The sequence below is a fragment of the Lemur catta genome, chromosome 10, assembly GCF_020740605.2.
Source record: "Lemur catta isolate mLemCat1 chromosome 10, mLemCat1.pri, whole genome shotgun sequence".
NCBI lineage: Eukaryota > Metazoa > Chordata > Mammalia > Primates > Lemuridae > Lemur > Lemur catta.
The window spans coordinates 83599078-83621841 of record NC_059137.1 but is presented as its reverse complement, the minus strand read 5'-3'; the positions used below and the strand labels follow the sequence as shown (position 1 = coordinate 83621841).

At 47.3% G+C, this 22764-nt stretch overlaps 1 protein-coding gene across 1 annotated transcript; it reads left to right on the top strand.

Moving 5' to 3' along the window:
* Window positions 1–244: 244 nt before the first annotated feature.
* Window positions 245–8407, top strand: FAM240B (family with sequence similarity 240 member B). The gene is made up of 2 exons (XM_045563172.1): window positions 245–387; window positions 8314–8407. The coding sequence occupies exons 1-2, from the start codon at window positions 245–247 to the stop codon at window positions 8405–8407; spliced, it is 237 nt and encodes a 78-aa protein (XP_045419128.1).
* The last annotated feature ends 14357 nt before the right edge of the window (window positions 8408–22764 follow it).

The window sequence follows — 22764 nt, the reverse complement described above, 5'->3', positions numbered from 1 at the left end:
AATCTGGAAGGGTTACCAGACACCCTTTTTATTTCAGTTCATTTCAAAGTCTTTCACAATGCCTCTGTCATAGCCATTATTGTTCCCATTTGCAGTTGATGAAACAGACTCATGATAAGAGTGTGTGATGTGTCTACGGTCACAAAAAAGTATAAATGACAGTGTCTAGATTTCCTATCACTCCAAAATTAGAGTGGCTTCATCTGAAGGACTGGGATTTGCTTATTCTATTATATTTCAGGAGATGAACAATCAATACATCCGTCGGGAAATCTTCTGCTGCGAAACCTGTCATGAGCTCAAAAGCTTCTGGGAAAAAGAAATTAGCAAACAGACTTGTTACCGGGAACTGGAAGAAGATCGTCGGGGAAGAAGTGCCCTGAGAAAGTATGTGGTTCGTTTTGCTATTGTTATTTTTAAAGGAAGTTTCCCAGAAATATACCAGATGTGAATGCGGGGGCTGAATTCTCTTCATCGCCCAGTGTTCTAGGAATGTCCACACTGGATATGGCTCCACAAAGTCTGCACAGCCACAGGAGGGAACGAGGACAAGGCTTGGAAGGAAGAAGTTTATTGTCCTCACGGGTCCCAGAGAGGGGTCATCACACGTTCTGCAGGGCCACAGGGGAAGCACCAGGTTTAGGTCAGGTGGCAGACGACCTGGGAGGGGGAAAGTCTAAGCCAGAGCGTTTATTGGGTTTCCATGGAAAAGCAAGGTGGAAATGCAGCTCAGAGTTGGCAGGTCTGAATAACTCTGGTGCCTTGGGGCTGTAGGAGTGGTTTCTAGTTCCCTGGTACCTGGCCCCAGGACGATTTAGGAGAGGTCTGTGTGAGAGTTAGATAAGAAGATGTTTGGGGTTGCAGACTTGGGATTGTTTGGTTTTTGTGTAAGAGTTAGATAAGGAGGTGAGGTTGGCCCAGGCTTTTGCTGCCTCTGAGAAAGGGCTGGTCCTAGCAAGGGCAGTCTCTCCCTGACCAGCAAGCTTTTTAAGATTGCAAAGAATCATGATACACAAAAAATAGAAAACATAATGAATAAATCCACTCATTCAGTCTTACAACCATCTATACCAGGGTTTCTCAGCCTCAGCACTACTGACATTCAGGGCCAGGGAATTCATTGCTGTGGAGGGCCGTCCTGTGCCTTGTAGGATGTTTAACAGCATTCCTGGCCTCAAAACATTAAGCGTCCCCTCCCATATTGTGACAACCCGGGGTTCCCCAGAGGGCACAGTCGCACTGATAGAGAGCCAATGACTTACAGTTATAGACGAACCTTTTTTTTTTAATATAAACAAAAATGAGTTTGTGTTATTTATAGCTTGATGAACTGAAAAAATCTCTTCTATGTTGCGATCCCCAGCACATGCAGTTACACTGAATTTCAGGGTTAGGTCAACAGATGTGTGTGTGTGTGTGTGTGTGTGTGTGTGTGTGTGTGTGTGTGTGTGTGTGTGTAAAACTGGATCCCCCATCTGGGATAATATTAATACATATTAAGCTTCTTAAGGGAAGGATAATGAGGTCTTGCCCTCATCGGCAGGTGAACTTCTTGTTCTGAAGGAGTCTGCTGATAGGGGAATATTTACTTTTATGAGAAGACTGGTGTCCCATGTGTCAATGTCATTCTGAGTACGAGGGCCAGCACCTGCCCTCGCAGATGCAGCCCGGGAGCAGATGGGCCAGTTCAGCTCTTCAGGGCCTGTCTGTCCTCTGTCCTGACAGTGAGAACAGCCCCGCCCGGCTGTCTGCTTGCTAAGATGCGTACTTGCTTGTGGAGTGGTATCCTGTGTTCTTCTCCACAGTAGGCGCCATGCCTCCATGTTTCTCCGTCTGTCCAGTGCATGCTGAGCTGAAAACATGTGTAATTCACGTGGGTTAAACTCAACACTCAACATTGTTTCTAAAAAGCTTCCTAAGCCCTAGAGAGGAGCTTCCCCCCATACCCAGAGAAGAGCTCTGCCAACATTCCAGCCACATTCCTGGTGCCCAGCTGGCAAGACCAGGCTTTCCTTCTCGCTAGAAGGGCCATGTGTTGATACGTCCTCCTGCAGATCCTCAGGGAAGTGTGGCGAGTCTGTGGTGTGCTCCCCGCCTTTGTCCTCCCCCAGCCCTGGCCCACTAGCCCCCGGGGAGCCAGAGCCCATCAGGAGCCTGAACCACATCTTCCCTTCCAGAAGCTCTGGGGTACTGGAGTGAAGGCAAAATGTGTAAAATGATCGTATTTTTGTCAAGATATTATATATATATACATATATATATATATATATATATATATATATACACACATACACACACATATTAGCTATAAGGAAAAGATTAGAAGAAAATACACCAATATATTAAGAGTGCTTATTTTTGACTGGTGGGATGGCAGATTGCGTATGTGTGCTCTCCTATTTTTCCTAAAGTGTCTGTAATGATACTGGGCCATTTTTGTAATTAGGAAAACAAGTTATGAAAAAGGAAAATAATCGCAAATGGTTCACAGAACAAATGCATTAATTCTCCAGGCTCCCATGTGCCACAGAAATAAACCCCTTCCTAACGTTTTGGGCAATTTTCTCCATTTTCTATGACCAAAAGAATAAATCTCCAAAATGTGCTCCTCATGAAACATTTCATCATCGTCTCCCCGCGACAAGTATTTAGAGACGTGGCCGCAGCTGCCGCATTGCTCAGAGCAAGGAGCTGGGGAGATGCCACAGTGCTTGTGTCTCCCCTTCCACTCTTGAGTCCACACACCAGAGCTGCCGCCCTTACCAAGTGTGAGTAAAAAAATCCCAAACGCCTCTTTAATTTGGTAAACAATGAATAAAAACTGAGAGGTTTTGTTTTATTTTTGCTAACAAAAACAAACAAACACATACACATAAATATCCCACCTGAGCCAGGTTGCACAAAAAGAATCTAGATGTTTTCAAATCAAAACCGGAACGTCAGAACATTTGTTTAAATCCCTGCTTATCTGAGCAAAGAGTTTTTGAAACACTGTCCTAACAGAATAATAATCTCCCAGCCTACACTTGCAGGCCAATCAACATCATAAACCCCTGGGTCCCTATTCCAGCCCTGTAGGCTTTGCCTCCTCAAACTCCACTGTACACAGTGCCCACCCCCCAACACACACACACACACACACACACACACCCCACCCCACCCTTTTTTTATTCTACCCTCCACTTACAAAAGCCAAATCCAAGCTATAAGCCACTGTGCAATCAAGAAATATTCTAAGTGAATAGTAGAGACAAAAATCTCAACATTTTCTACCAACCCTTTTGCTGATAGGAGAACAAACCCAGTAACGTCTTATGTTCCTCTCCCTCTGCTGGGCTAACCCAGCAAGATGCTGTGCCAACCCAGCAAGATGCTGTGCCAAAGCTGGGTGGAGGGGGTCAGCACACGTCTCCGGGTTCACTGGCTCAGAGCAGGCAGTGGGGCTGGCAAGGACCCATCTTCCCTGGGCACTGATGGGCTGTACCTGGCTCAGGTCCTGGAGGTGCAATCACAAGGCACAGTGAGTGGTCCCAAACCCGAAACCCCTTCCTTTCTCTGAGTCCGGCCAGAAAGAAGCAGCACAACATGGATGGGCTGGTCCCCCAGAGAAGATGGAAATGTTCTGCAAACAAGTAATTGAGGCAGCTTGAGAAAAGTCGAGTGTAGCACAGGTACCATCCATGACCATACCTGGTTTGCCTGAGACAGTTCGGGTGTACACCTGTCACTCTGGTATAATTATTGCTTGCATTCCCTTTTATTTTCAAAAGTATCTCAGTTTAGATGATAAATCATATGGATGCCTAAGCTAAGTGACCAGCTGGCAGCTATACCTAAGAAACTGTGCAGTGCTTATAACGAAAAAATCATGTTTTAATGAAAGCGTGGTCTTACAAATACGTCTTCAGAATTTCGCAGAGCTCAACAGTGTCAGACAGATGTTGAATCTGGTGGACTTGATCACCCCAACACCGCTCCTCCCTCTGCTCCGATGCCTGGATATCAACAGTATCAAACAAGATGCTTTCTGCTGCAGGCAACAAAATATCAGACACCTAATCTGCTAACCAGATGAAACGACTATTTCAAACTTTTTATAAGACAAGGGTTAGTCTACGAAGAATGAGCAGCCAGAAAAATTTCAATTAGATTTTTCATTCAAACTGCAAGGGAAGGAAATGTGGCTGGCAAATTGTGTGTATTGTCAACCTGTGTTGATTAACTGAGCTCTGCACCTTTACCAGAGACCCTGCCAGTGGGCTGCAGGTCACAGGGAAACAGGATCAGGCCCATCTCTTCCCACTAGGAGAGAATCTAGAAAAATAAACAGTAAACATTACTTGGTCTCCGTTTGAAAAGTGAGGCCAGTATTTCCAGGGAGAAGGTAAAAATGTTCTCTTTGAGCTTTAATGCCAGCTGTAGCACCCTTTTGATATACTCGATTTGTAGACCAATTTTGAAGCATTATCTTCCTCATATAGACCTTCCCTACAGCAAAATAAAAATTTGACATATAATCTGTATTCACCAGTTTGCTGAAAACCCAAAAATAAACAGGAGTGACACAGCAATGAAAGATATTGACAAAAAAAGGGCAGAAAACAGTCTAAATATCCATAAAACAGGATTTAAAGGGCATTTGGGTAGATGGAAACCTGAATCCTTCACCATTTAGCAATAAATAGTTGGTACAGCTGCTATAAAAAGTGAAAAGATGTGTTATGAACCCCAGATTTCTGAATGCTATTCCAAGAGTAAATGCGTCATATCAAATGCATTTTCCCCAAGATTAATCCAGGCACCACCAGACATCAGGCTGGGACTCCAGATCCTTTCTATTCTCTCCAGGGCCCGTAATTAAGCAGAGTTTTAATTAAGAATTTTACTGAAGGCAATTTGGTAATAGGTGCCGAGAGGCTTCAAAATTCATAATCTAGGTCCTCTGAGAAGCAGAGAGCAAGGCTAGATTCCATGTGCATAAGAATGACTGGAGGGAGCACCTATGAAAGAAAAATGAGAAGAAAGTTGTGGTTTGCTAATAATGCTAACAACTGACTCTCTGGGGGAAAATGTATGTACATAGATACACACTGAGGTTTACATCTTATTGATAGAAAGGACGGATGGCATGCAGTTTACAAACAATAAGAAAATGTGCAATGCTTTTTATTATGAATTCCACATAGCCACCTTCTCAGAGTGTGCCTTTATCAGCTTTCCCCAACCTCTTGTATCTGTAGCAAACCACTGGTTACAACTGAACCATGATTTGACAAAATCAGATGGCAAGTTTTAAATGCTTGATTACTGTCCAATTCAGCAAAAGTCACATTGTTGATGATAATAGCTTTCTAGTGTGGGAAGAATATTTCCTTAATCTTTATGTTTTTTCTATTCACAATGTAATAAGACATGGCACACTTCTAAGCTTAATCTGCATTACTGAAACTTTCTCCATCCCTTATTTAAGTCCAAACCAGGGGTGAGCAAGCACTTTCTGAAAAGAACCAGAGCGTAAATACTTTTGGCTTTGTAGGTCACGTGGTCTGTGGTGCAGGTACTCAGCTCTGCCACTGTAGTGTGCAAGCAGCTGCAGCAACACGTAAACAAAACATGTAAACAAATGGGCAGGGCTGTGTTCTAATAAAACTTTATTTACAAAGACGGCTTTTGGCCTGAGGGCCAAACCTTACTTCAGATAATGAACAAAACAATAAATCAAGCCCTGCTTGAGGGTTTGAAAACTTTGCTTCCAGTGAGATGTCAGTGAAGACGAGCTCAGAAGAGACGTTTGGCAGTAACAGGTCAGCATGTGGGACTTTCACCACGCAGATGGATAGACCTAAGTAACCTGAAGAGCATAGATTATTGTAGAATAATTAGGAAGTAATGAATTTTTCATGGTTATTATCATTGTTTTAGCATAACTTAATTATAAGTTTATACAATTGACTTTTAATAATGTCTGCATTCAATAATTAGCTCTCAAAATTCCTGAAAAATTAATTGGTCCTCACAGACCATTATGAGGCAGCTTCAGCGCAGCGCTGGAGTAGCCAGAGAAGGTGAGAGGGCATCCGACTGGGACGCAGCCTGACCCCCACGCAGGAGACAGGGAAGGAAGTAGGTTAGATAGGACAGCAGGGCAGGCCCAGTAGTTTCGGCCAGACTAATGGGGAGTCCCCGAGCCACAGCCACCTGTTAAGCAAGTTCTGCATCTTGCAGGAACGGGCCTGCACCAGGACCTCAGCCGTGCTCAGTCACTGGCTGGGAGCACCTGCGAGAAGCTTGGCCTTGGTATTTGATTGGGGCTGACACAGGGGAGAAGTAGCTGCAACCGCCAGTCAGTCGTGCTCCAGACGTCAGAGTGGCACCTTGCCATGGCCACCACACCAAGTAAAAGTTAAGGTCCCTTTTGTTAATGAGTGAATCCACATTATATTAAGACGTCCACCAAGTTCAATGAAACACTGAGGCAGTGACCCCTATTAGTGAACGTTAAAAGACGGCACGTGCCAGAAGTCACGCAGGTGGAGGCAGAGTTGGTGACAGCCCCTCAGAGACGCGGACAGGAAGAGCGTGTGGACCTGGGTAGTCTCTAGGTTGCAGAGGTGGGTTACAGATTATAATAAAGGATTTAAACTTAATAACTATAATGAAGAAATATAATTATGAAAAGCACTAATAGCTGGATGTAAAAATAGAAGGTCATATAAGCTCAATAAAGCATCATTTCTTTTCTTTTTTTTTTTTTTTTTTGAGACAGAGTCTTGCTCTGTTGCCCGGGGCTAGAGTGAGTGCCGTGGTGTCAGCCTAGCTCACAACAACCTCAGACTCCTGGGCTCAAGCGATCCTTCTGCCTCAGCCTCCCGAGTAGCTGGGACTACAGGCATGCGCCACCATGCCCGGCTAAATTTTTCTATATATATTTTTAGTTGGTCAGATAATTTCTTTCTATTTTTAGTAGAGACAGGTCTCACTCTTGCTCAGGCTGGTCTCGAACTCCTGACCTCGAGCGATCCACCCGCCTCGGCCTCCCAGAGTGCTGGGATTACAGGCGTGAGCCACCGCGCCTGGCCTAGCATCATTTCTTAAGTGCAGCAACTTCTGGCCGCCAGTGCAGAGCAGAGTGCAGGACCCACGTGGGGCAGCCGTCCCTTCAAACGGGCAAACGGCATTGGTATGTCGCTCATTTCTATTGAAAGTTGAGGTACAATGAGGATGACAAACCATGTCTTGGCAATATTCCCCCGTGTCCCTCATCCTTTGCCAGTGTTGCAGCTTTCAGGCCTGGGTTGCTGATGGGCTCACGCAAGAGACACAGCCCGAACAGGCCGATCTCAGGTGCTGAACATTCTTTCCTGGCCCGTAACTAAGCAGGGCTTTAAATAACACTTTTTCCTGAAGCCAGTTTGGCAAGAGGTGCCGAGAGCCTTCAAAATATTTATACCCTCTAAGTGGTGAGATTTCACCTCTGGGAGCCACTGTGAGGAAAAGAGACTGGGGTATGGAAGAGTATTAAGCATTATACTCATTGTAGGTTATTTATAAGAATGAAAAATTGAGGCAAATTTGAGTTTTTATTCTTTTTTGTTATGTTCTAATTTTCCTGTAAGAGGCGTATCTTACCTAACCCCCAGGACCTCAAACATGACTCCCGACGCTTCCCCTTCTCTCCTGGGCCCGTGGCTGAGCAGTTTAACAGCGGCGGTGGGAGTTAGTGTTGCAACTTGAGGGAAACATGGACCTTCAGACCACAGCAGACTCCAAGTCTGTTTTTTGAGTATGAAGGTGCCATGTTGCAGCACGATTTGTTAAAAGACAATCCTTCCTGAACTGAGTTTCCTTCACCCTTTGTCAGTAACCGATCGACCAGATTGCTGTGTTTATTTCCGACTCTCTGTTCTGTGCTACTGATCTGTCGGTTCCTTTGCTGACGCCGCACTGTCCTGAGGATGGAAACTTCCAGTAAGTCTCTAAATCAGGCGGCCTGAATCCTCCGACTGCATTCTTCAGCAGTGCGAGGCTAATCTTCTTCTTTTGCCTTTCCATGTAAAATTGAGAACCAGCTTGTCAGTGGCTACAGAAAAGCCTTGCTAGGATTTTGGTTGGGATTGCACTGAATCCGCGTATCAGTTTGGGGAGGATTGAATTCAGGGCTTGGGGGGACCTAGTCATAGTCATTTGCTGTCTTTACTGATTTGTGAAAGCCACGGGATTCTTTTAAAAATATTCTTTAGAAAAAAACGCAAGCACTGCAGTGGAGCAGCAGGTGTGGAGAAGCAGCACTAACCACGCGCTGTCCCCTGCCAGGCTCAGGGAGGAGTGGAGGCAGCGGCTGGAGAGGAGGCAGCGGATGCTGGACAACCCCGATGAGAAGGAAAAGCAGGCGACCCCCGTGGACTGAGAGCTTCGCCTCCCGACTGCAAAGATGACAAGCTTCCGCCGGCACTTTTCTAGTGGAAAAAGCTCACACCCAAGTTATCTTGACTCGCTAAGCAGGACACTGTCCCATTTGCTGGGGGATTTACATGTGAAGCCTCCCCCAGTGCTAATGGGAGTTATTATCCAGCTCAATCCTCTGCACAGAGGACAGGATGACCGCAAGCGGGACAGGACACCCGGGTTATTTAATATAAAAAGCTCTTGGAATTAGCACTCCCCAGGTTTCAAAGATCCATGTAGTATAACGTATTTCCACATTTTCTTCTCGTTTTGAAATCTGAGTGTTTTCTCTAAGCGTGAGTTACGGAGGGCCATGTCCTTGCTGGGAATCTGGCTTCCCCAGGCCTCCCAGAAAAAGAGAGTCATAAAATTTTGTCTCCCTTTCCTCCCTTTTTGTGAATACAGAAATGTAACTGCTTGCAGAAATAAAGCTATTATTATAAAAGGAATTTACTAACAGTATGGGTTGAAAATGAACTAACTTTTTTCTCTTCCTGTAAATTTAGGGTTTTTTTTTTTCATAACCATGTTTAATTAGAAACATGCAATGAAAGCAGAACAATGGTTAATAAACTTAGTGGTGGCACCTCCCTCCTGTGTTGGTTAGGGCTGGTGGTACAGCAAGTGTCAGCCCCAGCTGCCCAGACACATTCTGGAATTTAAAGTCACCCTCATGTTAGCCTCCTCTCAGGTCCCGCACGTGACCAGAGTGCAGGTGGGCTTCTTCAGGAGGCTCCTCTGCCTGGGGCTCCTCGCTGCAGGACAGGAGCAGAGGGACAGAGGGTGGGAGCCCTGGGCAGCCAAGGAGCACAGATGGCCAGAGGGACGCAGAGGGTGCCGTCGGGGGACAGTGTGAGATGGTGCTGGAGAGGACATCCCAGCCCTCAGGGATGCCACGTGCTGTAGCCTGCTGCCTCTGCTTCCCCTGGAACAAAAGGCCTCATCACAGCTGGGAGAACCGCAGGAGGAGAAGGGGCGGAGAAATGTGAGGAGATCTGGGGTACAGTGTTCAGGCCTCTGCTATGGGCTCTTAATTCGACTGCGACACAACAAATAAGCTGTCACCTACAGCTGGGAAAATCTAAGCAAGGTTCAGAAAGGGAGGCTGATAATAAAATAGAACTTTAGTAAAGACAGGGAACCTGGGAATAAATACCAGGACACTGACCGAGTCTGGGGGTCAGAGAAGGCCCCGGAGAAAGCCGAGCTTAGCTGAGACCTGGACTGTGGTAATCACCTCACTGGGTATGTGTGCATCAAAACGTCAGGTTGTACTCCTTGAATACACACCATAAATCAACAATAAATAAAAACGAGTAAGAGTCATCCAGAAAAATGGGACAGGGAGGGTGTCTTGGGCAGAGGAGAAGAGCAGATGTGAGGAATCACAGGGGAGCAGGGACAGTGTGTGTACGTGGGGGGTGGCCCGGGGTCCACAGGCAGATGTGTGTCGGTAGCAGGGCACAGGGGGCCACCCAGTCTGCGGCAGAGGGAGAGGGCAGCGGGGCCTCGGGAGCCAGGCTAACTCACCGGGACTGAACCACCGAGTGACAGGGGACACTGACAGGTTTCAGGTGGAGGAATGCACTGATTAGATTTGCATTATTAACTTTTTCAAGTTTTCAAATACACATATACATGTGTATATAGTTTTATGTAAGTGCACAGGCATGGTCATATCATGCACGCTGATCTGATTTTATAACAGTTTTTTTAGTAACCTTTTCTGCCTGTCTTTGTTGTCTCTACTCGATACTTCTCTTTCTTCTCTACCCCTGCCATCTGCGACCCTCATACCCCAGCAACCCATAGTGACAACCTCCCATGGTCTTCTCCATGGTTACATAGCCATGTACACACAGACACACACACACGTTCACACACACTCTACATCTAAAAGGCTTTGTGTGGATGTGTGGATGTGATCCATTTTGCAAAATAGGATCCTACACTTTTCTGCCTCTTGCGTTCCTCACTCAACTGTACTTCATACAAATGTATCCAGGTCAGTTTAGCTCCAATTTGCATTTTTAATGGGGCCATGAGTACCAAGATATGGCTGTTCCATAATAAAGTTAACAATTCTTTTAGAGATGGACAGTCACATACTTTCCAGATTTTTGCCATTTGAACAGCAGCAAGTACTCTTGTCCCTCAGTCCTTTATCCTAGTGGTATTATACTGGGAAATAGATTCCCAGGAATGGGAAATTAGAACACAGTATTTGTGGGTTTTATTTTTATCATGTTACTGGAATGCTTTCCAGAAAGACTGGAGAAATTCCCACTTGAACCAGCAGTTTATGAGACTGTACTTCTCCTCACGTTGCTGCCAGCAGTAAGTGCCATAGCGGGTTTTGATTTTTTCCAGTCTGAGGGATGTCAAGTGACATCACTTTGTTTCTTTGACCACTAGCGATTGGGGTCTCTTTTCATGTTTGTTCTTTAGGTGGATTTCCACTTTGTGAATGACTTACTCACACTTATTGCCTGTTTTTCTAAAGTGTGCCTTCCACGTCAACATGTATAAACTCTTACTGTATTGTGGAATGTAACCCTTGGGTGTCGTTTACATTAGGAATCTAGAGGGCTGAGCAGGCCTGCTTCATACGAACTGCTGGGTCTGCCAACCGAGAGGCTATCCAGGAAAAGCAGACATACTCGTCTAGGTAAAAATGAAAAGCTTGTGTGTTAAAATGGCCCCTATGCACAGTAGCTCTGGCAGATTTTCAAGTTTCAGTGATCACTTCACTGCCTCTGAGAAAGCGGATTCGAGGGGAGGTGGCGGGAGATGGCAGGAGATGGGGAGATGAATTAGGAGGCTGTGTCCAAGGTCTCCACGCGGAGAATGGATGTGAGCGAATGCAATGGGCAGGTCCCGCACGTTGCTTGAATTTAGGGGAGCCTCTAAAAATGTAGACATTCATTTATTTTGTCTAGTGTTTATTTAACATGGGTTAGGGAAAAAGAATATGAGCCCAAAGAGACCGCAGAGCTGGTTCTGTTAACAGCTCAGGACGTACCAGTAGGGACCTGGGACACAGCACCTGGTCTCCCAGCTTTGGTTTCCTCATCTGGAGTAAAGGACATGCCGCCGTCTCTTTCTCCAGGTGACTGGATTAAAGGAGCAGGTATAAAAGCCCCTAGAGCAGGACCTGCCTCAGAGCAAGCTCTCGGTCACCTGCGCTCTCAGCCTCCTCCCTCCCTCTCTCTGCTTCCTCTGGCTGTCACCGCCTGGCCCAGGAAACAGGAACGGGGTCTTCCGGGGTGGCGGTTACCAAGTCACCTGGAAAATGTTTGAATTCACAGATTTCCAGGCCCCACTCCCAGAGGTCCTAACTCTGTCGATCTGGTGTGGGGCTCGGGACCCGTGTGTTTATCAAGCTGCCAGGAGACCCGATGCTCAGCCAGACGAGGAACTGATGCCCCAGAGGGCTCGGAATCTAGGGGAGACACCTGATCTAAATGGAGTCTGAGTGGTAAGGTCTTAAAGGGGAGTGTGCGGGGTCGTCTGGGGGGAGGCCTGGAGGTCCCCCAGAGAGGGCAAGGTCAGGCCTGGGGGGGGGAGTGCAAAGGGCATCCCGGACGGAGGACTCTGCTCTGCAAAGTCAGGGGGTGGCCTCTGCACGGTCACTGTGGGAGGGGACAGAGGGTTGGTTGGGGGTTAATGGGGAAGGCCCCTGAAATGCTGAGCTAAGGAGTTTGGATTTCATCACCCAGGCAGTGGAGGCTCATCAAAGGTTTTTATGCAAGGGAGTAACTTGCTAAGAATGTGTCTTAGTAACTTAGTCAAACAACCCTGGCAGCAGCGTGGAGAATGCACTCTGCAGATGTTAGGGATTGTCTCTGTTAGAACTATGATTATCCAAACAGCTTTATTTGGAAAATACACCCTTTATGTGATCCTCAACTCTGTTCAAGGTGAGTGAAGGTACAAAAGAGAGTGTGGCTAAGCAGTAAGATACAGGCACCAAAACACGGCAGTTTTGCCTCATGCTGCAACTGAAGATAAACACTTTCCAACTTCCAGCCTTTTATTTCAGAGTCAATTAGCACTTTTCCTTTAATAACCTCGTGTGAAACACAGACGGAAAAATGGCAAAATCTTGAATTGTACCAACTTAGAGGTGAGTTTAGCTGCTCAAAAAGCTTCACTGAATTTAAACCATTGCTTTATTTATGTCTGACAACGAGGAGCAACGAAAGGCCCTTTGGTCTTTTGGACAGCCAGACATGATTCAGTATTAGTGACAGAAGGAATTAAACCAGCAAGTGTCCCTTTTCGCAAAGCAATTTACAGGAAAGTTGAAAAGAGCCCTCCACTTCCAGATCAGCGCACAAGTCCTCAGGCTGTCTTCATCACAGACAAGCCGAACTGCTTGTGCCCAGCCCGGGGGACACAATGGCACTTGGAGGCTCCCATACTGGAGACAGTGCACATGGGCAGAGGGGAGGGAAAGGGAGAGAGACACTGGGTAGAAAAGATTTCTGTCCCAGGCATACAGGTGGTCAGTACCCAAGGACAGTTGGACAATCAGAAGATTATTTATAACATAGCACTGGGCCACCTCCCCCAAACACCATGAGAACTGAAACGCTGCTAAAGTGCAAGCCAGGCACAAAGCCAGGCCTCCCCAGATGACCATGACAAGGACAGAAGAGGGGACTTTAGGAACCAGGAGCTCCAGGGCAACTCCCTTAGCCTCGGCTCCAGCAACGTTTTCCTTGAAAACATGCAGCTTCTAAAGGAGGAACATAGGATTCTCCCACACCCAGAATCTCACATTAGCTTAGAAAATAAGAAGAGTTTTCTTTGAAAATAAGCCTGGGCAACACGGTGAGACCCGTCTCTCCAATAAGGAAGCCAGACACAGTCGCTTGTGCCTGAAACCCCAGCTGCTGGGAAAGCGGAGGCAGGCGGGCCCTGGAAGCAGAAGTTCAAGCCTGCAGTGAGCTGGGGTTGCACCACACTCCAGCCTGGGTGACAGGGCAGGACCCTGTCCCTAAAACAGAATAATAATAAATGACTTTTTCTAATTTTAAAAATGTATTTGTTTGTGGTAAAAAATTCAGGAAAAAAAGAGTATAAAAATTATCCACAGTGCCACTACCAAGCAGCAAACACTGCTAATATCTCTCTATTTACATGTGCTCAAAAAGATAGATAAGTTCTCAAAAGGGAGATATTATCATAGATTTTTGACACCCGTTTTTCCATTCAGTAATATGTTGTGGGCATCCTAAAAGTGATAAACATAGATCTACATCATTTTTAGTTGGCTACATAGTATTTAGATGTGAATTATTTATTTGAACAATTTTTTTTTTTTTTTTGAGACAGAGTCTCACTTTGTTGTCCGGGCTAGAGTGAGTGCCCTGGCGTCAGCCTAGCTCACAGCAACCTCAAACTCCTGAGCTTAAGCGATCGTACTGCCTCAGCCTCCCGAGTAGCTGGGACTACAGGCATGTGCCACCATGCCCGGCTAATTTTTTTTTTCTATATATATTTTTAGTTGTCCAGATAATTTATTTCTATTTTTTGTAGAGACGAGATCTCGCTCAGGCTGGTCTGGAACTCCCGACCTCGAGCGATCCACCCGCCTCGGCCTCCCAGAGGGCTAGGGTTACAGGTGTGAGCCACCGCGTCTGGCCCTGAACAATTTATTTTTTAATAAAAATAAAACTTTAATAAAAGTTCAGAATTATAACAATGAATTACTTAAGCATATTCTATTTTATTACGATCGACAAAGAATTTCTTGAAAATGTCATTGCAGACATGATCACATAGGAAGGTCATGTTACCCCTTCTGGATATTTCATATTTCATTAACAATTCCCTCTTGACAGAGTTTCTGGTTTTTCACTACTATAAAAAGCATTGCAATGACCATCATCATATACATATATACATATACATTTGCATGTTTGTCCTAGTATCTGCTTAGCTTAAACTCTAAGCAGTGGAACTACAGAGGCTGAGCCAGAGAATAGACACCTCCTGGCTCACAGTTCCCTCACTGCGAAGGCTGTTGGCTGTGCCTGACCAGTGTCTAGTCCCCCTTTCCCCTGGGACAGTAACAGGCGAGAGGAGGGAGATACCTGTCTCCAACTCACCTTCTGTGGGTGAAGGAAGGGCTGACCCCACCCCTAGGCATGTGACACAGGCCTGGCCAATTAAAGAAGTGCCACGGCCTCTTGATGCCAGAGATTGGCTCAGGGGTGGTCCCATGACCCAAGTGAGACCAAGAAGAGCCGGAGCCGTGGCTTCAGCTGCAACTATAGAGAAGGAGAGAGTTCTGTCTTCTGGGTCTGCCACCAGTAAAAATGATGGAGCTTGGAGTTGCTGTCAGTTGCCATGGGAGAGTATTACCCAAGCATGAAGCCAATGCACAGGAAGGCAAAGCTCAGAGATGAAGAGAGAGAGAGAGACAGACAGAGACACAGATGGAGACTTTATTCTAGTCCCTAGACCCAAACAGATGTGAAGCCAACTTTATCTCCCAAGATCCTTTAATTTCTTTTTTTTCCCCTTAAGTCATTATAGTTGTCTTTCTATCTCTTATAATTTAAAGAGTCCTGAATAAGCGGTGGGGCGGTGAGTAGTCCTTCTTTGAGACGGGCCCGGGCACACAGGCATCTTCCCCAGGGCCATGACTGCACCTAGCGACCCCGCCCGCCATTGGCCAGAGTAAGTGACCCAGGCCAGACACTTGCGCAGAGCCAGGCGAGAGACCAGAGGGCTCTGAGACAGCCAGTCATGGAGCTGGTAGGAGAAGGCCCCCCCATGCCTGATAGGATGGCCTTGCTAATAAAATGTCTAACATAGAAAACTAAACTACCTAACAGAAAGAAAAACAGGAGAAAACTCACAAAACATAATTGCCCCTTTGAAGGAAAAACTCACCACACACAACTACCCCTTTGTTTGATTAACCACCTGTGGCTTCTCTAAAAGTTTGTTTTTCCAGCACTTGAAAAGAACTGAGAAGATAGAGGAGCTTGTACCCCAGTTCCTGCCAGACCATATTCCAAGGACCCTGAAAAGCCAGCCCCACAGGGAAGAGGGGAAAAAAGGAAAAGCAGACGCAGCCATTCTCACGGCTGCCTTTTGCAATCAGCCAGCAGCAATCACTTTTTTTTCTCTTTATCCCCATAAGAATCTCAAAGCCCTTACCCTCTTGGCCAGCACCTCTCCTTTCTTTCTTTCATGCTGAGCCATCCCCTCTCTTTGGGAAGTAAAATAAACTGTCTTTCTTTCTTTAAAACTGTTCTAATTTTTGTGTCGAGAATTCTTTCTCATCTCACGCCACAAGCCCCCACCCTAACAATGCCTGTGCAGAGAAGCCCACAGCAGCCTGGCTCACTGCCTCCACTCTCCTGCAGACTGACCATCCCATTTAAAAGGGGGCATGGCTCATTGTCAACTAAACGTGAGAAACTCTGGACTGAAGAAATATACACAACTTAATTTTTAAGCATTTTTGCTGAACTCAGAATCTCCAGCATGCTAATGTGTTTCAGAATTCTCCAAAGTGGGGGCCAGGGGGGTCTGAGTCTGCAGAGAACGGGCTGGGGGTTGGGGTTCTGGGGTGCACTAGTGTACAGGCTGCCATTGAGCGTCCTGGGCTGCACCTCCCTAGCTGGAGAACTCAGGCAAGTCACTTAACCTCTCTGAGCCTCCATTCCTGCCTTTCCAAAGTACCTACTTCTTAGGGCTGCCATGAAGATTACACATGCAAAGTGCTTGAAGAGCACCTGGAACATAAAAAGTCTACAATGTTAGCTATTAATGTGGTAGGGGTCCCTGGCCCCTATGAAACAGAAAGAAATTCTGTGGGAACCCTGTACCAGGGGCAAAAGGTGTAAAGTTGTAAAAACTGCTAATGGATCTAGATTGTAAAACTGCTAACTTGCTTTATAACTTCTGTAACTTACTTACTTTCAAAGAGCAGGCCAGCACCAAAAAGATAAGAACTCAAGGCGGACATGCATGCCTGACCACTGCCTGCTCAGGACCCTGCCCCCACTAGGAATAGAGGTAACAACATTGTAACTGTGCCCCTCACCCTTCCTAAAAATGCATAAAAGGCTGTTACACTGTTCAGGGCTCAGAATTTGGACCCTGTCCTCTGAGCCTCACTGGCGAATAAACACTCATCTTCTCCCTCACCTGGTCTCTCGGTCAGTCATTTGGAGAAGGCTCCCCCTTCTCATCCTGCAACATTAACATTTTGGCATTAATGTCTAGAGTGTGCTTTTTCCACTATTACCTCATCTGAGGGGTCCTGTCTTCCTGCCTAGAGTGCGAGCTCGCCTGCATTCTACCTGAAATGCGTCTGTACCCCAAGTTGCACAGTCGGCAATGAGCATTTGGTTATGCCATGCTATTTGCTAGGGTGGCAGGAGGCCAGTGGTGAGGTGGGCGGGAGGTTGGCTTAAGCAATTAAATGATAGGAGTTAGCTGGGATCCAACTGTCACCTTGACTTCCCACCTCCACACAGGCCTTGGAGACCCCTCACCCCCAGGATTTCCATGTGTGAACTGGAAAGTGATCAGCCACTTCTGGGGAGTTACATTTCTGAACTTGCCCCAGAATTTGGCCTGTACACTTTCGTACACCGTGGGAAGACTCATGTGTGAACTGTGGTCACCACAGAGCATCTGCTCAGGGTGCTTGGAGGGTCCTCCCACCAGGGATGCTTTTCTCTCCTGAGGCTTAGTCAGGCCTTGGTGTTCGGGACAATTTTTTTCTTTTCTCTCTTATGCCCTTTGAAATTCACAGTCTCAAAATGTTGCCATTCAAAATGGGGTTTTTACATGTACTCACCATTAAACTGGTACTAATCAATCAACATTAATGTGCACACATGGGAAGTAATATTCCTAGGGTGTCAGGCAGGCGGGAGGGGGATGGGGGGATGGGTAAATTCACACCAAATGGGTGCGGTGCATGCTTGTGTGGGGGATGGGCACTCTTGTAGCTCTGACTTGAGTGGCGCAAAGGCAATCCCATAATACTCCAAAATTTAAAAAAGTAAATAAATAAATGCCAAAAAGAAAATACCCAAAATAGGGCTTTTTATTGGAATGGCGCACAGTGGAGTACCCAACCCTGGAACTCACAAGCTCTCTGGGACAGAGGAGGCAGGTGGGCAACTGAGGGAGCTGTTGATACTTGCATTGCATTTCAGAAGGACACTTCCCACGGTGCTGGTCTTAACCACAGTCCGTGTCAGACACCCTTCCCTATGAACTTCTGCCAAGGGATCCATATTTTAAACATGGTTTGTTTGAGGCTCGTGCCAAAATATGGTACAGTTCCTCCCAGGGAGAAGATTCTCATCTCTTCAGACACTTCCTTGTTGCCCCAGTGATCACCCTGAGTGCAATAACTAGGGGGCTGACTCCTTAAGGGCCACATCCCGTCCCAGGGAGACGTGTTCAGGGAGGCCTCCTTGTATTCCAACCAGTGGTGACACCTCAAGGTCAGGCCCTCTTTATCCATAGCCCTTTTTGAAAGATCATTTGCAAATATATTAGAATGCCAGGGCTTTTCCATTGGTGAGCACAGAAGACAGAGCAGTAAGGTTGGCAGGTGGGTGGGAAATGTTTGTTCTGAGAAGCCAACAAATCTCAGAGTTTAGAGTTATTCTGATGTTAATATTTCTACTCCATCTTTCCTATTTCTTTTTTTTTTTTTGAGACAGGGCCACACTCTGTCACCCAAGCTAGAGTGCAGTGGTGTCATCATAGCTCACTGCAGCCTCCAGCTGCTAGTCTCAAGCAATCCTCCTGCCACAGCCTCCCGACTAGCTGAGACTACAGGCACATGCCACCATGCCTGGCTAATTTTTCTATTTTTTTTGTAGAGACAAGGGTCTCATTCTTGCTCAGGCGGGTCTTGAACTCCTGGCCTCAAGTGATCCTCCCACCTCAGCCTCCCAGAATGCTAAGATTACAGGCCTGGCCTCCTTTTCAATTTTTTGAAGAGTTAAAGAAGCTTTTCAAGCTAGAAACTCTCCTTCTAGAATGGGAAGCTAATAGTGAAACAGGATGTGCCTGGCCCAAGAATGCATCAGGAGACACGGCCATGGAGACACCTTTCCTGGAGATGTTACGCAAACCAGCACGTTGCAGGCAAACACAAGGCAATGTCTTGTGAGGCCACACCCAACAGGGCCCAGGAGCATTACCTAGCCTGGGTAGGCAAGAATTTCTGAGAGAGGGGACAGTTGTGGACATTTTATTAAACCTCCCTGGTGGTTCTACCCTGTAGCCAGGTTGAGGAACCTGTACTAGCGTTGAGGTTGGAGGTGGAAGCTGCTGCCAGAGGTTCCTGAGAAGAACAGATCATCCCAGTGGAGCAGCAGAAAGGCCCTCGGCAGCCCCTGTGCTGACAGTCTTGCGTAGCAGGCCGAGGTGAGCAGTGCTGGGGGTGGCTGATCCCCAGCTCTGTCTGCTCTGAATGACAAGTTGGGAGAAGTTTGTTTCTTGAGACAGCAGAGCTTCTGAGTCCATGAGGAGTTCCCTTTGTCCCTTTTCAGTATTGATCTCGGGATTAATTCTCCAGAGAAGGGCACAGGCATCACTTGGCTCAACATCATCCTGGAGAACATCCCATATACCAGACGCACAGATAATAATTGTTAGAAATATGATTTTCAGACTTCCTGAGAAATTTTGACTTTTTTACTACTTAAAGAGAAAAGTTACAAGAAGTTTCAGTGCTATAACATTTATAAATGAAAACTGACACATTTATGAGTCTTTCTCAAGACACATTTGCCTCTAGAGACAAAAGACATAGAATGAAATGGAGCTGAGAAACTAATCTTACCTGTGGGGTGTGGCCCAGCAAGAGTCCATAGGACACCAGAGTAGGCCAGGGACGTCTCCTTGCCCTGCTGTGAGCGCAACCTTTGCCCGCTGCGATACAATGCGATTCACATGTTAACCACCCAGAGCTGGCATCAGACTCCACGGGCTAAAATGCAGGATACTCAACAAGACTGCTTTTGCGTCAGATGCCAGCTGCAAGTTTAGGGATTCCCAGGCTTCCTGCATTTCTGACCAACTGACTGTAAGTCCAGAAGTTTCCCTCAACTCCCTTCAGTTTTGACAATTCCCTAGAATAACTCACAGAACTCCAGGAAACACTATACTTATGAATAACAGTTTTATTATAAAGGATTCACATCAGGACCCACCAAAGCTCTCTCCCCGTGGAATCAGGGTGCTTCACCCTCCAGCACATCAACGTGTTTACCAACCAGAAAGCTCCACTGAGCTTCAGCGTCCAGAATTTTTACTGGAGTTTCATTGTGAAAGTAGGATTGGATCATTGACCACATAACTGAACTCAATGTCCAGCTCCCCTCCCCTCCTGGGAGGCCAGGCTGGCTCAAAGCTCCAACCCTCTAATCCCATGGCTGGTGTTTATGGTGACCAGCACCCATTCTGGGTTGTCTTGGTAGGATAAACTTGAGTGTGATCCCACGGGCTCATGAATAACAGAGACACTCAAAGGATTCAGGAAATCCCAAGGATTTAAAGTCTCCTTCCCAGGAGACAGGAACAATGGCCAGTTGGATTCTTTATGACACAATAAGCCTCCTACTCCGAGACACCACTTCAGGGAAGAGGGAGAAAGGATCATGACATCCCAAGGACTGAGCTTGTCTCTAAGAGCCATACATACGAGAATATTTAAACCAGCCCTGACAAGGAATGAGACTCTAAATAGACCGAATGCTCAAATTCAGAATGTTATGCTTAAAGTACTTTTAATTGGTGCGTCTAAAGTGTTCTGCCACTCCCCAGACTAGGTGCACATGGAAAAGATCCAAGCAGTTTAGAGGCTACTGAACTGACCAGCACTAACCTAACTTAACAAGGTCACACAAATCTGAATGATAGTGTAGCAACTCACAGTAAGGAATACTTTGTGATGCAGAATCATTGTGCTATCTTCTTGCTGCCTTCTTCCACCTGCAGCAAAGCCAACCAGCAGGGCCAAATTCATAAGACAATGGTGCTCGGTGAGTGTGGAACTGGAGCATGACCAACACCGCACATTCTCACTTTGGGGCCCCTTTCCCACACTCCAGGTGCACTACCACCCTGCTGTTTTCAAAGTGGAATGTTCTTCTTAGACACACTTATCAAATTTGTTTATATGTAGCCTTACTGATGATGTCATGTCATGTTTTCTTCAGGACACATCAAGATCATCTCGGTTGACCTTTGCAGATTAACAAGTTTCCTTCAGTACATATTTGTCCTTAAATCTGAGGGTGAGTCATTGCTAAAAATGGTTTATCTCATGCTCTTATCCAATTTTGAATCAATTATGATCAGCCACTTCTGGGGAGTTACTTTTCTGAACTTGCCCCAGAATTTGGCCTGTACGCTTTCGTATACTGTGGGAAGGCTCAGTCATGGGCATAACTTAAAAGCTTTCTATTCAGTTCAGATCATGTTTGCTTCTTGAGGCATGTGTGACTAATTGCAGGCATTTATTACACGCTTAGCTGCCTAGGGGGTGTGTTCTAACTGTTGTTTTCTTGACATTTGATTGTTCAGTGGAAGCCTTTACACATCTTTCATCAGTGGCACACGAATAAAAAGCACAGTTCATTCCCAGCGGCACTGGCGTGAGCCTAGGGATCGCAGAGGAACCAGAGGCGGGGGAGAAGCCCTGCGGCCCCTGCCTCGGTTGGGTCGCAACCCTGTATGTTTTTATTTTCCAAGATCATTAAAAATGAAAAGGCAGCTGTTCCAGAGACTCAAGCCCTGTGACTGGACAGGGCTTTAAAAAATCCGCCTGAACTAGGGTGGAGAGTGGGGGAGGGACAGCGGAGGTGGCCGACCAGTTAGGAAGGCGTCAGAGTTCTTCAGGAGAGAGGTGCTTGCAGCGGGGACCAGAGTGCTGGGGTTGACAGGGAGGGAGGTGGACAGATTTGAGAAAATGCGAGAGGCAAATGGCTGCACCTGTTGATGGGCTTCTCCGGGCGTGAGGGAAGAGGCCCTTGGAGAAAGGGCGCCGAGTTGCGGGAGGGCCGGCGGTGCCCGTGGCGGGGCAGGGGGCACAGAGAGAAGGGGCTGGGGGAGGGCACAGGATTCCTGTGTCCAATGTGTTGAGTTTGTGCCTCCGTGAGGTTCGCGGCTGCGGGGGGAGGGACGTAACGTTTAGCTTCAATCACTCAGCACGCGCGCTCTGCCCTCTGTGCTGACATTCAGAAGCTCTCTGAAGGCTGTGCACCCTGGGGTCTGGAGGGCCCGGGCTGGGCACCGCTTCCCAGCTGTGTGCGCCCAAACCCATTTTATCTGCCACCCACGGCACAGGCGGTTCCGTCAGGATTCTGTCGCAAAGCCCATGTGGCTTCTTTGGGAGCGGCCATTCTGAAGAAGAACTTGCTCTGTCAGCTGCCCAGGAAGCAGGCCTGCCCGCTGCACGAGGCAGACGGGCCTTGCGTCTGTTTCCTCCCGGGAGCCGTCCTGGGCCCTCGCGTGTCCCGGGACAGCCGCGCCGTGCGGGCCGGGCAGAATCGCGGGCGGCCCTGCCAGAGACGAGTGCGGGCCTCGGTGAGCCCCAAGTCAACGCCCGGTCCACAGGATCGCGCCCCTCCCCCCCCAGCCGCAAACCTCACGGAGGCACAAACTCAACACATTGGACACAGGAATCCTGTGCCCTCCCCCAGCCCCTTCTCTCTGTGCCCCCTGCCCCGCCACGGGCACCGCCGGCCCTCCCGCAACTCGGCGCCCTTTCTCCAAGGGCCTCTTCCCTCACGCCCGGAGAAGCCCATCAACAGGTGCAGCCATTTGCCTCTCGCATTTTCTCAAATCTGTCCACCTCCCTCCCTGTCAACCCCAGCACTCTGGTCCCCGCTGCAAGCACCTCTCTCCTGAAGAACTCTGACGCCTTCCTAACTGGTCGGCCACCTCCGCTGTCCCTCCCCCACTCTCCGCCCTAGTTCAGGCGGATTTTTTAAAACACAAATTTTGTCACTGCCCTGATAAAAGCGGCCTGGCCCCTGCCTGAGACTCCAGCCTCATCCTGGGCCACAGGCACAGGCCAACATCCCCCGGGGGCCCCCCGCCGCCCTCCGCCCCCGTCTTGGCACACCGGCCCTGCTGGCTCCCCACAGTCCATTGACGCTTGTACCTGGTGCTCCCCCTGCCTGCAATGAGCCTTCCCAGCGCCACCCCACAGCCTTGTTTTAAATTGTGGTATAATACACATAACAAAAATTTGACATTTAACCATTTTAAGTGTACAGAGTTCAGTGGCATTTAATGCATTCACATTGTTGTGCA

What these genes read in the sequence shown, in the direction of transcription:
- FAM240B (XM_045563172.1), top strand. Translation starts at nt 245, where the DNA reads ATGAACAATCAATACATCCGTCGGGAAATCTTCTGCTGCGAAACCTGT. An exon ending in GGAAGAAGTGCCCTGAGAAA is followed by an intron (nt 388 to 8,313) that starts GTATGTGGTTCG and finishes GTCCCCTGCCAG; the next exon opens with GCTCAGGGAGGAGTGGAGGC.